The sequence below is a fragment of the Sciurus vulgaris genome (genome assembly GCF_902686455.1).
Source record: "Sciurus vulgaris genome assembly, chromosome: 12".
Taxonomy (NCBI): domain Eukaryota; kingdom Metazoa; phylum Chordata; class Mammalia; order Rodentia; family Sciuridae; genus Sciurus; species Sciurus vulgaris.
In genome coordinates, this window is record NC_136473.1 from 85,724,168 (window position 1) to 85,743,379 (window position 19,212).

Sequence of the window (19,212 nt, forward strand, 5' to 3'; positions counted from 1 at the left end):
CTGAATCCAGGTTGTTTTATATTCATTTAAAAATCAGTGCGGTGATTTGATATGTATATGCATTGTGGAATGATTAAATTATTCTAATAGCATATTAACTTAAATATTTATCATTTCTTTGTGGTGAGAATATTTAAAATCCTCTTGCACTTCTCTAAAAATATTCATTACTATTGACTATAGTCACTGTGCAACAGAAGAGCAGAATTTATTTCTCCTATGAGCTGTAACCTTATACCAATTGATCAATATTTCCCTTTTCCTGTTCATCTCCTGCCACAACTACCATCCTCTGGAAACCACTATTCTACTTTTTACATAAATGAGTTTGAAATTTTAGATTCTAGGTATTAGTGAAATTTTATATTTGCCTCTCTGTGTCTGGCCTATTTCATTTAACATAATGTTTCTAGGTTCACTCATGTTGTGAATCACAGAAAACAAGTGTCCAACATATGCATGATATTACTAACCATCATAGAAATACAAATTAAAGCGCCCCATGATATACCACCTTAGACTGTTATATTGGCTATTATAAAAACGTTGCAAGATGACAATTGTTGGGGAGGATGTGGACAAGAGGGAACCCAACATGCTGTTGGGTATTGTGATTACAACAATCATTTTGGGAAAGAGTATGGAGCTCTTCAAAAAATGAAAAATAGAATTATCATTTGATCTAGTGATCCCACTACTGAGTATATATCCAAAGGAAATAAAATCAGTATGTCAAAGAGACATTTTCATTCTGATATTCATTGCAATCGCCAAGATATAAAAAAACCACCTCAGTGCCCATCAATAAATGCATAGATCTTTTAAAATGTGGTATATATACAAAATGGAATATTACTTAAGTAATGTAACACTCCAGTGGAAACAGTAACAGTGACAATATACAAGAACTTGGTTTGACGGATTCAGTAGCATTTTAATGGTGTTGGAAGATTTCTGTCTAGTGACTAATGCCTGTCAAGAATTCAACCATTTTCATATACGATTGGATGTGACATAAAATGTCACCTTTGCTACTGCCATATTAAATAAAAAACTAATTACATCATGTGGGATGCAGATGTAATCACACTTACCAGAGTAATACTGGGGACAGATACAAGTGTATCTTCCTATCTCATTGAGACACGTAGCCCCATTCCTGCAGGGATCGGAAACACATTCGTCCACTTCCAAGTCACAGTGCCTGCCTTGATATCCTGGGACACAAAAGCAGGAATAGCCTTTGATGCCATCCTGGCACACAGCCCCGTTGTGGCAAGGGCTGGAAGCACAATCATTGTGATCTATTTCACAGAATCTTCCCGTGTATCCAGCAGGACAGATGCAGACAGGGTGGACATGGTCTTGATGGCAAATACCACCATGTTGGCAGGAGCTCATACCACAGGAACCAGTGGTAATTTCACAGGTGATCCCACTATACCCAGGAGGACATTGGCACTGAAAGCTCCTTTCTCCTGGGGTGTTCACGCAAGTGGCACTTCCTTGACAGGGACTGGAGAAACAAGGATCTCTCATGGCGTCACAGTCTTTGTCCAAATTATTGGCTATGTCTGAACAATGGCAGTTTCTGTCTTGTGAAAAACCTTTGCATGTAGAATTGTTTTGGCAAGAATTTGACAGGCACCTGTTGTTGCTTTTATTGCAAAAAGAATCTACAAGGAAACCAAAAATATTGAGATTAAGCTTATGAGAGTAAAATTAAAGAACATCTTTCTTTTTGAACTTTACATCACCTCAAATTCATTAATGAAATACATAGTTGGATGCATTCTAATGATGAGTTTTAAATCCTCCTTTGTCAAAACTTTTTATATAGTTGCTAATAAAAAAACAAAATATAGTAATTTGAGATTCTTTCTTCTCCTCCTTATTTCCTTTCTCAGGTATAAGAGAGGAAGAATTGAAGTAGCCATTAATGCTTCCTATATACTTAGAATTTTGAAATTCTCTCATTGGAGACTTTGGGAATACTGAGAAGTGAGTTACAAAATTCTCTCTGAATAAGATATAACTATTTTCTTTGGTTTATGAATGTTTTGTTACAATTACCAATTTATGCTCTAAAGAGAAATGCATAGAAAAATAAAAAAATTAAATCCTGGTTATCTACTGAAGTTGTTTTATGCACTAAATATGCCATAAATTTTATACATATTCTTTATTATCCTCACAGCAACACAAAATAATTATGAACACTTTACAGCTTAAGACAGATTAATTTCCATCACAAGGATATTGATGTAGTATAGTTTGTGCAAATTTTCATTTCCTAAATCATCTCCATTCTAGGAATGTGCTTTTGAAAATCTAATTGGAATAATAACCTGCAGGAAAGCAAAAATTCTTTGATTCTTTCCAAATTGATCAGATACTTACATGTATATAAGTTTTCCCTGAACATACACTCATTGTGACCACAACATTCTTTTTTCTTAATCTTATATATTGAAAAGTGCTATAATTTGACATCTCAGTTGTGTCAGTCAAGAAAATACAGTTTTTCATGTTGAATCATATAATACATTGTTCTTTTATTTCCTTTCTCACAATACTGCTCAAAAGCATAATAGTAGATAACAGTACAAGTTTGTAATAAAAAACAGAAAAAAATTCTCTTAAATCATAAGACAAAATAAGCCTTTATAAAACATGGACCATCTTCTTAGGAAAACACCCTTTCTCTCTCTCTCTTTTCTGTTGGTTCTGTTTCATGGAGAACTCAGACTAAAGAAGATTTTTCTACTAAAAATAGTTCTACAGGGACAGAATTTTATGCAAGAGTTTTCTGAATTGATTCTCTGAATGGACTAGGTTTAAAGATACTAATGACTCTATTGCCAATAATAAAGAAAGCAGTTATTGTCCGTGGTATGATCTGGAAATAGAGACAAGCAAAATTTTGATACTGGATACTTCTTTTAACCATTTGTAAGAAGCAAGCAGCTGAAGGACTGTGTACATAATACATTCAAGTATTTTTTGGAAACTGATAAATATAGCAAGGTTGGATGGTTTCTCCTAAGGCCATTGGGCAAAGTAGTGAAAGAAAATGATGATCTCAGGGATTTAATTCCCAAAGTAAGTATCAAATACATAACCTGAAAATTCCTATGTGTGTCCTGAAGGGCATCCTTATCTCTTATAACTGTAGGACGGAGATTGCTAAAAATCAAACTCAAAATTTCATCCCTTGATTGGAAGAATTACAAGGCAAATGAAAATGAAAATCCCAGGTTTTCTTAAAAAAATTATATAAAAAAAAAAAACTCCCAGTTTTTTCAGGAAGTTTACTGTTCATATGAGGAGGTTAATTCTGCATTGCCTGAGGAAATTAATGGCTTCCCTTAAAACCGTTGTAATGCAATACAATGCTGATTCTTTTCAGGACCCTCCTCCAACACCTCTCTTTGCTTCTGAGACCTATACTTACATTTCAGTCCCAGTGGGGGCAAAGTATGGTCCATGAGGAGCTACACGCTGCAAAACAAAAAAATAAAAACAAAAAGTATATCACACACATACACACACACACACACACACACACACACACACAAATATACTTGAATTGCTAATTTACACAGACAGAAATCCAAGAAATACATGTGGAAATGGATATTGAGGGGATGATGGAAGAACCATAAAGTTGGTTCTGGCTGAACTTATTGATAAAATCTCCCTAAACAAAGATCCTGCCTTTAATGTTAACAGCTCAGATAGTTAGAAAAGTTCACTGACCAAAATGAAAGGTTGTAAAAGAACTTAAAATGTTGGTCATACCTTGGTTAAATAAAGTAGAAAGCATCCAAAAGTTTAGGGAACTTGGAATGTTAGAATGGATATATCATTAAGACCTATTCACACACTGGGTAGGGTGGCACATGCCTGTCACCCCAGTGACTCAGGAGGCTGAGGCAGGAAGATCACAAGTTCAAAGCCAGTCTCAGCAACCTAGCAACACTCTGGCTCAAAATAAGGCAAAAAAGGACAGGAATGTGGTTCAGCGGTAAAATGACCCTGGGTTCAACCCTGGGTATGAAGAAAAAAAAAAAAAAAAAAAAAGAGAGAGAAAGAAAAAGAAAGAAAAAAGACCTATTCACCTACACCATAAGGGACCAGAAGAAATATCTTTCATCACTGCTATGAAAAATAAATTTGTGAGGAAAGGCTTATAACTTTAAAGAGCCCTGGGTTAACTTTCCTTGGTAGGTTAGACCTTGAGTGGAGTCTCTCATCATTGAGTTGGGAAACACAAATGCAATATGTAATTGGACTCCAGCATAGTAGGCACTAAACCATCAAAGGCTGGGTAGATTTGGTGACTCTAATAGACAGCAAAGTCAAAGCAATAAATCAGAATAACCTGACGTATGCAGACCCATGGCATTATTTAGTTGATTGCAGTGTTCTTAGAAGTGAAACACATAGAAAGCCTGCTAAGGTCTTATTTGATCCATAGAAGCAAAAAAGTTCTAGGGCAAATGGATGAAAGTCTAAACTGAATTTTAAAAATCAAGTCATATGCCCTCAACCTATTCCCCAACTTGAGCTGGTTTACAGACCCAGGACCTCCTGAATGGAGAGGCTGGGTTGTCATGGGGAAAGGATGCTGGCTTACTACCAAAAAATTATGCTGTTATTTTCTCTTGGTGTTCCCCAACGGGGAACTGTAAAACAGTTCAGGGCAACTGTGCATTGGGGAAAAGGAGTTACTGGACATTGGTTCTGAATTGACACTAATTCCAGGACACCCCAAACACCATTTTGTTCTACCAGTAAGCACAGGCTGCTAGAAGTCAAATAACAAAGTTTTAGGTTAGATCTATCTCTTGGTGAGCACTGTGAGTCCTTGAACATATCCTATGGTTATTTCTGCAGTTCTAGAATGCTTAATTGGAACAAAAACACTCAACGGCTGGAAGAATCACCAAACTGGTTCCCCGTCCTAAGGAGTAAAGACTAGTATTTGTAGTGGAAAAGACCAAGGAGAAGCCAATAGAAATGCCTCTACCTAGGAATATAGTTGACTAAGAGCACCACAGCATTACTACACATATTTCAATTAAAAGATGCAAAGATTAGTTATTTCCATCACATCACCTCTTAATGTGCCTATAGGGTCTATGCAAAAGATATATGTGTCTTGGAGAATGGAGACGGATCATTCTAAACTTAATTAGATGGTGACTCCAATTGCAGTTGTTATACCAGATGTGGTTTCATTGCTTGATCAATTAACACATTCTTTGCTACCTGATATGCAGCTATTGATCTAGCAAATGTTTATTTATTGATAACTGTGAGTAAAGACCACCAGAAGCACTTTGCTTTCAGCAGGTAAGGCGAGCAATACGTATGCTGTCCTGTATTAGGTATATATCAATTCTGCAACCTAGTGTCATAATTTACTTAGCAAACATCTTGGTTGTCTTTATCTCTTCCTCACTCTATCACACTGGCATATTATGTTGAGTAGAACTAGTTAGCAAGAACCAGCAACTACTCTACACTTTCGGGTGAGGCATTCATCTGACAAATGGTGTGAAATAAATATGCCAAAAATCTAGGGACCTTCCACAGAAGTGAATTTTGTAGGATTCCAGTGATATGGGACATGTTGAACTATTCCTTCTAAGGTTAAGGATAAATTGCCGGATCTGGACTCTCCTATGAGCTAAATAGGGTCTCTAGTGATCCTCTATTGATTTCGTAGGCAACATATCCCCCACTTGAGTGTGCTACTGTAGCCATTTATCAAGTGACCCAAAAAGCTGCTAATGTTGAGTGGCACCCCAAGCAAGAGAAAGCTCTGAAATAAGTATAGGCTGCTGTGCAAACCATTCTGCAGTCTGAGCCATGCGATCCAACAGGTCTAATGTGCTGAAGTGGCAGGCAGGGATGTTATCTGGAGCCTTTGTGTTCTATTAGGTCCCTCTTTGTAAATTATAGCATTAGCCTTAGGATTTTGGAGCAAAAATCTGCCATCCTCCTCAGATAACTACTCTTTTGAGAAATCACACTTGGTCTGCTATGAAGTCTTAATAGATAAGTACTTAACTATGAGCCATGAAGTTACCATATGATCTGCCTAAACTGTCCATCATGATCTAGAAGTTACTTGAGCAGAGAGGACTTAAAATTGTGAATACATAGAAGCACTCAGTAATCAAATAGAAATGATATAAGATCAACCTGGGACATGCTTTGAAAGCACAAGTAAGTTATATGAAGTGACCCAAATGCCTATTATCTGCTTTTGCTACAGTTCCTGCTCTCTCCCAGCCTATGCCTATGATCAAATAGGGAGTGCTCAACCATCAGTTGGTAGAGGAATAGAAAACAGTTTACAAACAATGCTGTACAAGACACACATACTATTTGAAAATCGACAACTAAAACACTTGAGACATTTTCTGTGTCATTCCTGAAGGCAATGGTAAAGGGGAATCCTTTAGGACAAAATTTTGAATAGCATCATTCACTTTGCTTTGAAGAAGAAACAACAAGATCCATGATTATATACCAAACATTGGCTGCAACCAGTGGTTTGAATGGATGTTTGAGGGAACTTGGATGGAATACAATTGAAAAGTTAATTACAAAAAAATTTGTGGGGAAATTATGTGGATAGATCTCTGAATGGGCAAAGGACATGAAGATATATGTGCCCTGGTGAATTCTCACTGAAGAGTGACCTCAGCTGAGGAAGACTTTAGTAATCAAATGGATAGGGTGCTATGGATAATAGCCTCTTTCCCTAGTTATCTTTGTCATTATTTGATAGGCTTGTAAAAAAGCTACCAAGGTAACAGTAATGGAGCTTATGCATTTTTCTGGCAATACGGACTTCCACCTAACACGGCTAGACTGGCTGCAGTTACTGATGATTTCCCAGTATGCCTTCAGCAGAAGCCAACACTGAGTCCCCAATATGTCACCATTCCTTGTGGTGATCAGCCAGCTGCCTCGTGACAGTTTAATTACTTTTCATGATTCATCATAGAAAAGGCAGTGTTTTGTTCTGACTGGAATAGACATGTCCTCTGGATATAAATTTGATCTTCTTACATGCAAAATTTCTGTAAAGACTATAACCTGTGGATTTATGCAAGGTTTTATCTACTGTTACAATATTAGACACAGCTTAACTTCTAATCAAGAAACCCACTTTACAGCAAGAGGTAGGACAATGAGACCATGTTCATGGAATTCCCTTATCTGACCATAGCTCTTACTATTCTAAAACAGCAGGTTTGATGGAACAGTGCAATGGTGTTTGAAGACTCAGTTTCATTGCTAGTTAGATGGCAATACTTGCAGGGATGGACAAGATTCTCTAGAACACTGTATATGCTCAGAACCAGCACCAAATACATGGTGCTATTTCTCCCACAGCCAAAATTCATGGGTCCAAGAATCAAGGTGTGCAAGCAGAGGTATCACCACTCAGTATTTCCCTTAGCAGCCTACTAGCAAAATTTTCCCTTCTGTTTCATGACCTTAGAAATTGCTGGTATAGAGCTCTTGGTTCCAAGGCAAGAAAGCTTCTACCAGCAAACACAACAATGATTTAATTGAAGTGAAAATTAAGACTTCTACCTGATTACTTGGACTTTGTGCCTTTGAATTAATAGGCAAAAATAATAGTTACTTTGTTACTAGGCTTACAGATCCTGATGATCAAGGGAAAATGTGGCCATTATTCCATAATGGAAATAAGGAATAATACAGAGTGGAAGTATGGAAGAATACAGAAGATCCATTAAGGTGTCTTTTATTATGCCCTGTGATTAAGACAAAGGAAAAAATATAAACAACCTAGCCAAAAAGAACTACTAACAGCCAAGACCCTTCAGGGATGAAGGCTTGGGTTACCTCACCAGGTGAGGAATTATGACCGACCTTGTTTGCTGAAAGCAAAAGGAAATATATAATGGATTGTGGAATAATGTAATTACAAATAACTGTGATCACTGAATACAGAGATGAAAATTATAGTTGTCATGAGTATTCTTTCTTATTTTGTCATGAATATGTTTATGTGAGTATGCATGTAAACTGTTTTCTTCCTTCTCTTATTCACTAATCATGTAATACGAGATAAAGTAACAATATCACAGTACTTAAGTAATGTTAATTTTACAATATATTATTTAAATTATGAGCATCGATTTAATGACACTCAAGGAATTTACCTCCTCTTCTGGGAAAGGGGTTAATGCATTTCTGGGTGTATGTAGTAAAGTTATATCAGGTTAGGCCCCATTTTGACTGTCTTATCATCTTTATTTGGAGATTGAGTATGGTTTAGTGAGACACATACAGGTACCAAGGGGTCAAAGAGTGTGCTTATATTGGCTAATTTTATGTGTGCCTGGATATTTGATTAAACACTATTTCTGGGTTTATCTGTAAAGGTGTTTCTAAATGGAATTAACATCTGAATCACTTGACTGAGTACAGCAGATTTCTCTCATCTAATATGTTGAAGGCCTGAAGACAATAAGAGGCTGAGAACAAAATAATTATTTCTCTATGTCCAAATGTCTTTGAGCTTAGGCATCAATCTTCTTCTGCCTTCAAACTCAGACTCAGATTGGAACTTACATAACAGGTCTCCTGCTTCTCAGGCCTGCAAACTTCAATTTCCAACTGAAACTATACCATTGGTTCTCCCAGATTTTTCAAGCTTGCCAAGTGCAGATCTTGAACTTCTCAGTCTCCATAGTCTTATGAGACCAATCACCACCTCTCTTTCTCTATCTATATTCATATCCATCTCTATGTATCCATATCTGTATCTGCCTACACACACACACACACACACACACACACACACACACACACACATGTATTTATTCCTCTGTTTCTCAGGAGAACCTAGACTAATATACCTTGTCCCCTGTATTTCCTGGGCCTATAATATTTACTGTCATATATATATACACACTTATAGGGAGAAAAGGGTAAAAATGTCATAATAGAAACATACAGGGCTGCTATTGGAAAAGTGAACCAGGGGAAATCTCATTAGAGAAAAGGTATTTGACAAGTCATTTTAAATGAATGCAGGTGAAGGAAGGTGATGATTCACAGAACAAAAGCTTGAGAAATATGAGCATTCTCAGTTAATTTTTGTGTGTAGTAAAGTTGGTAAGAGTTCAACATCGTTCATTTGCATGTGGGAATCTAGTTTTCCCAAAATCATTTGTTTAAAAGACCATCCTTTTTCTTTTTTAATATATTAACCATGTAAAACAGCAAAAAGTCTAATTATTAAGATAAAGGACATAATACAACCACCTATTTATAACCTATCTATTTTCTTTAATTTGACCTTTTTTATAATTAGTTCTTTTTAGTTATATATGACTGTAAAATCCATTTTTATATCATTATACATCACAGAATGTATCTTATTTTAATTAGGACTCCATTCTTCTGGATATACATGATGGTGGGATTCACTGTGGTATATTCATGTATGTACATAAGAAAATTATAAGACTATCCCTTTTCATTGCACAACATTTGTATTGCTCATTTGTTGAAGATCATTTGCTCACTAGCCTGAAGGTTTATCTCTGGGCACTCTATTTTGTTCCATTGACCTATATGGCTGTCTTAATGCCAATACCTTACTATTTAAAAAAAAATTATTCATTCTAATTAGTTATACATGACAGTATAATACATTTATGCATTCTGATAAATCATACATAAATGGAGTATAGTTTCTCATTTTTCTGATTGTACATATTGTAGAATCACATTGGTCATGTGGTCATATATGTACATGTAATAATGTCTGTTTCACTCTATTATCCTTCCTAATTTGATTAATGTAATATTTTGTGGATCTAGGCAGTCAGGTTCTTTGTCTCATGAATTTGAGAAATGAAATCCACAGACTCAAGTGTGAGAGCAAAGTAACAGGATTTATTAGAATAATAGAAAGAAATAAAGCAGAGCTCCTGAAGGGGAGGGGCCCCAAGAAAGGAATGCTGACAGGTGTCTGTTGTCTATGGGTTTTTTCTGTCCCTGGTCATCATGTGAAATTGTAAACTTTTTTGAAAACTTACTGTTTTTACTGTGGGCAATAACTGATCATATCATTTCTGATTATTGTGATAAATGACATAATATATTTCATTGCAAGAACTATTTGGTTTAATGCTGTATATTGTTTGCATAGATTGTTGTTATTATCTATCTCCCCCTAAACAGTAAGGTACTAGAAACCTTTAGGGACATTATAAATTCACAAGGTAGAAATTCTACTGCTTCGAAACCAACTGTTAGATGGGTAGACATACAAACAACATGAAAAAGCAAGGGAACAAATCACTTCAAACAAACCAAAATACATCAGAAATAAAATCCATCAACATGACAGTGGAAGAAATGTCAAAGAAGGATTTTAGAATACTCATAGTTAAATTGGTCTGCAAGGTAAAAGTTGATGTAAGGGAGAAAATACAGGAAGCAAAAGATCACTTCAATAAAAAGAAAGAGAGATTCTGAAAAAAAAAAAAAGAAAGCAGAAATCCTTGAAATGAGGGAATCAATAAACCAAATCAAAAATTCATTGGGAAGTATCACCAGAAGACTATACCACTTGGAAGACAGAGTCTTAGGCAATGAAAGTAAAATATGTAATCTTGAAAATAAAGTTGACTATGGATAAAAGATTTTGAGACCATGAACAGAAAGTCCAAGAAATATGGGATAATATGAAAAGATCAAACTTAAGATTTATCAGGATAAATGAAGGCTCAGAGATACAAACCAAAGGAATGCATAATCTTTTCAATGAAATATACCTGAAAATTTCCCAAACCTTAAGAATGAAATGGAAAATTAAACACAGGAAGCATACAGGACCCCAAATATACAAAATTACAACAGACCCACACCAAGCCACATTATGATGAAAATGCCTAACACACAGAATGAGGATAGAATTATAAAGACTGCCAGAGAAAAATGACAAGTCACATTTTAGAGGGAAACCAGTTTGGATCTCAGTTGATTTTTCAACCCAGACCCTTAAAGCCAGGAGATCTTGGAAAAATATATACCAAGCTCTGAAAGAAAATGGATGTCAAACAAGAATACTATACTATATAAGCAAAGGTAAGCTTCAGATTTCACAATGAAATAAAAACCTTCCATGAGGGGAATAGAAAGGACAGTAGAATTAATCATACATAACTTTCCAATTCTTGTATTTGAATACACAACTAGGGTAACTCCACATCATGTACAACCACAAGAATACAATCCTAATTAGTTTAAGGTATACTCCATGTATTCATATAATATGTCAAAATATACTCTACTGTCATGTATATCTAAAAAGAACATTTTTTTAAAAAAGAAAAGGTACATCTGATGTCTCAGCACAAATGATTTGTGGAGTGAGGGATGCCAGCATGGACCAATCAAGCTCTTCAAAATCTGAGCCTAATAGGCCAATCAGTAGTGGTTAATTTCAATCCCTTATTTACATAATTAAGAGGACAGGTCCAGTCTTGTGGTTTGACACATTTGTCGGGGAGAGGAAGCATTTCAGGTAGGGTTCTGCTTGTGGCCAGCTGTTGTTAGAGGTAAGAGCAAGGGTAACTAAGGAAGACTGTGTGCTTGAAGTGGTAAGAAATAGACACAGGTGTTCTAAGACAGAGTTGCTGTGGTTGAAGCTTTCAGGGGGTAGCCAGTCACAGAATGTTCTCTAGACTGGTGTCCTCTTTCAGGTTGACATGATGTCCCCCTCCCCTCCTGTCCTTCTCCAAGTACTTATCCTGGCTGCCTATGGAAGATCTATATTCTTGCCTCAATTTGATTTAAAATTATGAATTATGAAGTCTCCAGTTTTGTTTTTCTTCAAAATTGTTTTGACTACTTGGGGTCCTTGGAGAGCATACAAATTTTAAGATTTTTTTTTTCTCTTCTAAGTTTCTGTTGCAGAGTACACTTACAAAGCATCAGGAAATTACTGATTTATCAACAGAAGTATTGGAAGCTAGAAGATCTTTAGACTAATGTCTCAGAAATCCTGAGATAATGTCATTTCCAAATTTGAAGAGAAGAAAAACATTTTTTAACATTCACAGGTTCAAATATTTTTTAGCTGTCTTTTGTGCTCTGTTTTCAGGAAGTTCTGAGGGATATGCTCCATGAAAATAGCAGTGAAATCGAAAAAAGAGCATGCTGTGGAATCTAGGAGACTAGAAATCTAACACCCCCCCTCCAAAAAAAAGAAAGATATAACCGAGAACCCAGGATCCCAGATATGCTACTGGCATAGAAATTAACCAGCACTGAAAGCGAGAAGAGAAAGTGGAGCTCCAGAGATGTCTTCAGGAAAAGAAAAAAAAAAAAAGTATAGGGCACCATGTAGAGAGGAAATAGGAAACCAAAAAGACCAACTAAAAAAAGTAACTTTTATTGGAATTAATTCCAGGAAAACTGAAAGTTATAACAGAAAGTAAATGAAATCAGTATATGTAAGAAAAATCAATAGGTAAATTGAAAGGAATATGAAATTGATTTGTGCTGATGAGACTAATACTTTATGATAACAATAATAGTGACTGTATAACGATATAACGGATATTGGGAACAGTAGATTTGCATGTGTGGGTGCATGTGTGTGAGAACTGAAGGAGAGTTAAGTCTATTTTTGCCATAGTAGGATTCCAATAGATGATGCCATTATCTAAAACTGAAAACAAAGATTCATGCAGCCATTATTTGGAAATATAAATGAAAACCAGAAGAAATAACTAGAAGTGTTTTCAGTAGTTATTTCTGGGGGTGCACATCAAGAGTGAGAAGCAGGAGTACAAGAGCTCAGAGAAATGTGAGCTCGTAATATTGGAAACTTTAAAGTATTACTGAATAAATTTGATAAAAACATTTTTTTTAAGGCTGAGTAGGTAGATTTACAACCTGGTCACATGCCACACTCTCATTTTTTGTTTCTGTGGACACTTTGAGGTGTTTTCAGAATTGGTTTTGGATGAGATTACCTGTCAACCATGACCTCTTATTTTGTATCCTTGCTAAATACTTTTATGGCATGTCCATAGAGATGCTAACAGACCCTCTCAGGAATACAGTCCACCATGGGGGCAGTGTTAACTGATGTTTCAGCTGCCTGTACTAAACAACCAGATAATTTTCTGGTTTTTTAAAAAAAATATTTATATATATATATATATATATATATAAATCTTTAAAGTATATAAAGGAACTGCAATTGACTTCATTATTAAAACTAATTAAATTTAAATAATTAAATAACCAAATAAGGAAATAAAAGCAAACTGTGGTTAGAACAATGATGGGAATATCATAAGATAAGGATTATGAATATTCCAAATTTTTTCACAATGCTTGATAAAAATATGTCATATGTATCATATCTGGCAGATTGCATGTATTCTCAGTGAACAACAAAATTTAAAATTTTAGTAGTGGAAAACCTTTAGAACAAGACTTAAATGGACACATAAAATGTCTTATAATATTATTTGAAATTATAATTGGAATTTAGTTCCCAGGAAAATGGGCATAGATGATTTTATGTGCAGCGTTCATATGAGGAGAGAAGAAAATTTTACTGACTGTGAAATGTAATTGATATTTTCAGACCAATATATATGGACTGCAAAATTGTTTCCTTGCAGTAAAGTTTGCCATCTACTGGTTATTATAAGAAATTCTACTATAGTGAGTTGTAAACTTTTTGTTCATGTCTTTTCTTCCATTTTATTCCTTTTTCATTTTTCTTTAAGAGTGGCAGAATTCCTTAAAGGAAAATATCCTGAGTAATCCCATTGTATAAAAACAGAAGGCAGGTCTGCTCAGATTGAAGCCGGGAGGCGCACTTGCCACAGTCAGCCCCTCCGCCTACCTCCCCGGAGATGCCTCCAAGGAGCCCTGGGTTTTCAGAACAGAGATTTGAAAACCCCTGTTCAGAAGAAATTAAAAGATTTTAGGTATTTACTATGATTATTTCTGTTTTCCATTGGGCATTTCTAATGCCAAAATGAAACACTTTTTGTTTGCTGAGAAGTAAAAATTAATTGGAACAGTTTAAGGATGATTAAGACCCAAATAACATTAAATCTACTTCTTATTTGTATATATGTATTTAGCAATTAAGTTTACTTGTAAAACAGCCATATTGGTAATTTGCCTTAGTTATAAGGAAGAGTATATTTATTTAGAGCAATGAACACTTTAAGGAAGAATATTTAAATTCCTCAGAGATTACTATTAATAGTAAATAGTTCTTTCTCCTGTATTAGTGTACTTCTCTATAAAACAGGCAATTCTCTGATTTGAAATCATCAACATGAAAAATTTATCTAGTAGTTCTGATTATCAGCCTTTTTGTTGACTTTTCTATAAACAAATTCAGGCAGATTTTCCAGAAAAGATAATGCAGTGGAGAAGTGAGACAGACCTGTATGGAGCCTAGTTCTGCAGCTCAGAGCTTTAGTTTCCTCATCTAAGGAAGGAAAACAGTAGAACCTACTTCTTTTTATAAAGATTAAATAACTAGATGTAAATACTTGGCTGACATCTATGGTAAGTGCTCAGTAATGCTCTCTCTTAATGTTATGTAAGATGTTTAGAGAGAGTTTTGAGTTCCTAATAGAAAAATAACTAGATTAATACAAAAATAATAATAAAAAAATATACAATTCAATAATGATTTCCATTTAAAGAGTTTTATTTTAGGAAAAACAAATCCCACAAATCTAATAGAGCTTTACATAGAAAGTCTATCAATGGACAAATTCAATATGTAAAATACATACTTTCAATAGGTATCCGGGAGTAGTAAGGATCAAATAGAGTTAAGAGTAGAATAGTGTCAGAATCATCTGTTCTCCAGTTTGTGTTTTGCAAGAAAATCTTATCTAAATATAAATTTTGAGTGATGCTTAAAAGTTTGGCTCAGAAAAATTACTTGTAATGAAAGTTATGATAAGTCTAATTTTTCTGAGATTCTGTTTCTTCACATTATCCTCAGCATCTATTTATGCATAATAAATGTTCCATAATTATTTCTTGAGTATGAGTTATCATAGGCATGGGACATACTCTAATGAGTTTCCTTCATATGTAAACTATGCACATGTATATGTACATCCATGCATATGTGAATGTGTAATTATTAATATTTGATCATTTAAAATTTTTATTATTTAAATATCCTCTTGTCATCACTATGCAGTCTTTTCTCAGGATATGATAATCTGATTGCTGCCATATAATTCTAATTTATGTCTTTGGTCTCATCTTTATTGATAGTAACTTTAAGAATCAAGTTGATCCTCATAGGAAGTAGGGGTGGATGGAATTACTCTTATTGCTCATAGCTGGTTAGAATAAAAAATTTTAATGAGCCCCATATTTAGCTAGATTGAATATTCACCAATATACTTCCACTAGTACATACAGAATTATTTTAGTTCAGTTCAGTGCTCTGGGGCATGTATTTTCCTGTTTTGGTTTTGTTTTGTTTTATTCCTCAAACTATGGGAAGATGGGTAGGGACTTGGGGCACAATTCTTCCTATTTTCATTCTGTATTTAATATACATTTAACCTAATTTTATGTAAACAAAAATGGAAGAGCACTATATGACTTGTGGACACAAAATTTGATATTCCCAATGACATCCAATGAATACTTCATAGGGAAGATATAATAAATATTTGCTAATGATCCTGTTAGAATGAAATAGATGGTATAAACAATGTGACTGGAATTGAGTCAAAATGTCCAGGTCTAAAATTTTCAGTTTATGAAAATATAAAAAGTGGTTGGTTGAATTCTCAATTATGCTGGCTGTCTGCAGAAAATGAAATTCTATGAAGGGTTGGGATGGGGAGGGTGTTGTTCAGATGAGGCACATCTTTATTCAGGACATAGCCAAAATGGCTTGCCACGTGGTAAGTAGTCAATAGCAATTTGTTGAATAATGAATGATGAGCAAAAATACCTACATTCTTGTTTAAGCCTTGCTGTGAAATTCTTCCTTTGACCTCTTTTGATAAAATCAAGCAGAACAAATCATCAGTTAAAGCACTTACTTTGATGTGTAGTATGATAGAATCCACGTGGAATAGTTAAAAATAAGAAATAGTGGGCTCCTTCGGACTGTTCTTTTCCTTTGCATTCCTATTACATCTCAAAACTAGGTGTTAACTATCTTATATGTAGTTATTTATGTATATGTGGTCTTAAACTCTAAATCGGGGCCAATTTAATTTAATAGAGAGAGTGCGGTTTTATGATCAGACAGATTTGATTTTTAAATTTTGGTGACTTTAAGAAAATCATAATCACTGAGTCTCAGTTTCCTTATTTTTTAAAGATGATTGATAACCATGTACAGTTCTTAAGAGCTTGGGTTTTGGTTTCTGGGTTTTATATCCTGGTTCTGCCACTTGCTAGTTCTATGAGACTTATCAAAGTAAAACCTTTGTGCTTCAGTTTCCATTGTTATAAAATGGCATCTGTCCCATAGAGTTATTGTGAGGGTTAATTAATGTACATAAAAGTCTAACAGTGCTTAGCACAGAGTGGACATTATCAGTCATCATCACTTGTGTTGCTGTTATAATTAGGAGTAAAAAAGATAAGTTGTGTAAAGCTCCCTGTAAAATTCAGGCATGGAATCGTTTTTAATCAATATTATTACTTTCCTTCCCTGAGTCCAATGCACATATATCTTGTTAATCTTCTATTTACTTGCAAAGTACCATGTTCACAGTCAATGCCTTTCTTGTAAAAGCATAGTTAAATGACTAAATTCTAGGAAAATGAGACTCTGTGATGGAAAAAGATTTTGGGTTTTTGTAGTTCTAAGAAGTACAAGTTTATCAGCAGCAGTCAGTTTCTAAGAATCATACCTCATTACCCAGGTAGGTGTCAATACCTTCATTTTTACCACAATTAATTCACATGCAAACTCTTTGAAGCGACTTCCTTACTTCAGTTGGGAATTGAGATTATGGCCAAAGTTCATTAATGTCATCTGTACCTCACTATCTCTATTCTACTATTATCTCCTCTTTTGAGGGCAATGGCCTCATTGAGAAACTTTTCTAAGAACATAATTTAAATCACCTGCATATGATAAGCATTTTGCCAGGTACTTTTATATATTATTTCTAATCATCAACATCATCACAAATGAAATCAAGAGGTGACGGTTCCAAAGAGTTCTTTCTTTTGCAGAGCTTTCCCAGGAGAATAAAGCCTTTGGGTCTTCCTTTACCCATCCCAGACACCTAAGAACAGAGTCTGACTTGGCTAAAATCTTGGTCTTTAGGATAAGTGTGATGAATCAAGCGCTTCCTGCTTCTGACTGTAACCATACACTCTTACTTAGTAGAAGATGTCCAACCCTTCATCCTGCTTAGAATATGACTAAATGATACAAATTGTGAATGTCAATTTTTACTACATGTCAATCATTGAAACTTTTAATGGGATCTAATTTTGTTCCTTTGGCATTAAATTCATTTAAAGCTAATCAGAACTGGACTCTCTTACCTTATTATAATCCATGTATATTTTAATAATGATAGGCTTTTAAATAACCCTTTTAACTTTTGGACTAGGCTTACATTTTACAAGTTCTTTTGCCTCTACTAAGCCAAGATTGAAATTCTTGCAGTAAAGATAAAAATTTTCTAAACAGAAAAGATAAATTTTTCCCATTCATACAGCCATGTTTCCTAAATCCAATCAGCAATCCACAGCTAAAATTTCAACATCAATTATAAATCAATAGTACAGAAAAATTTAGCTATACAATACCTATGTTCTAAAAAGGGATTTGAAAGTTTTAATATTTTCCACTAGATTCTTATCAGTGTGCTAAGTAAACACACTATAGACAATAAGGCTAAAGAAAAAAAACAAAATTGGTAAAATACATGAGAACAGCCCAAATTGGAGCTCTGTGTTCCATTTAATTCCTATAGAAAAATTATAGAATGATATCCATTCTATAAATATGGGATAAGGTTTCAAAAATATCAAATCACTTCACCAAGTTTGTGCCTCTAACATGTAGTAGATTAGTGTGCTGAGAAGATTCAAAATGAGAAAAAAAAAAATGGAACCATAAAAAGAAACACCTAAAAGGTTATCTCCATCAGCACTTCCCAATCAGTAATGTTCACATGTACCACTGAGGGTCTTGTTAAAGTGCAGACTTAGCAGGTCTGAGATGAGTCCTGAGACCTGGCATTTCTAGTAACTTCCTGAGTGCTGCTGCTGCTCTTGGTCCACAGTCTACACTTAATTAGCAAGCATGTATACAGTGGTGTCTAATAGAAGTATAAAGTGAGTCACATTTTTAATGTTAAGTCCTCTGGTGACCATACCAAAAAGGAAAAACAAACAGGTAAAATTTATTTCACCATATTTAATTTAACCAAATATGTCTAAAATATTATCATTTCAATATACAATCAATGTAAATATTATTAATGAGATATTTACTTTTTAAAATTAAGTCTTTGAAATCCTGAGTATATTTTACACTTATAGCACACTCAGTTTTGGCTAGCCACATTTTAAGTTTTCCAAGCCAAATGTGACTAGCAGCTACGATATTGGACAATACAGCTTTGTCATATTTTTGTATAGGCATCTAAGACCTAGAAAAATAATGTGGTTATGAGTAAGATGCTAATTTTTTTAGAACTTAAATTATATTATTTATGACACTTTTATACTGGTAGCCATGAATAAATACATCTCAAATTACTTTCTGAAAGTTTAATTATGATGTGTCTTTAAATAGTACACATCCTTAGAGCCCAAGGAGAGGTGTACTTTTTTCCATATTTTTCATTTTTGTTGATCTTACAGCCTCAGCAGCCACAGAACTTAATGTTGTTAAGACACAATTTAACACTTATCCATGCATTTGCTTTACAATTAGTAAATTAACTCTGTAATTATTTAGGAACTGTACTAAGCTTCTTCACTGAACCTATACATATGACCTATGTATTTGATTTTGATCATACACTTTGAATACTACTGTATGCCCTGCATACTGCAGTAGATACATGCTGATTGTTTGCTTTGCTGATTAATTGGTTTTACCCCTGGAAGTTTGTTTTGCTCACTTTATGGCTCACTACACTT

The 19,212-nt window shown here is 34.5% G+C and overlaps 2 protein-coding genes across 3 annotated transcripts in view; one reads left to right on the forward strand and one right to left on the reverse strand.

Moving 5' to 3' along the window:
* The window catches only part of CRB1 (crumbs cell polarity complex component 1), a 198,153-nt gene that overhangs the window by 130,974 nt on the left and 47,967 nt on the right, over positions 1 to 19,212 (reverse strand). For both annotated transcript variants that reach the window (XM_079107983.1, XM_079107982.1), the window contains exon 2: positions 1,095 to 1,676. In XM_079107983.1, coding sequence (XP_078964109.1) covers positions 1,095 to 1,676 — 582 coding nt within the window. The remainder of the gene's footprint in view (positions 1 to 1,094; positions 1,677 to 19,212) is intronic.
* F13B (coagulation factor XIII B chain) overlaps positions 1 to 19,212 on the forward strand; it is a 370,477-nt gene that overhangs the window by 106,570 nt on the left and 244,695 nt on the right. The gene's annotated exons all lie outside the window — the stretch shown is intronic.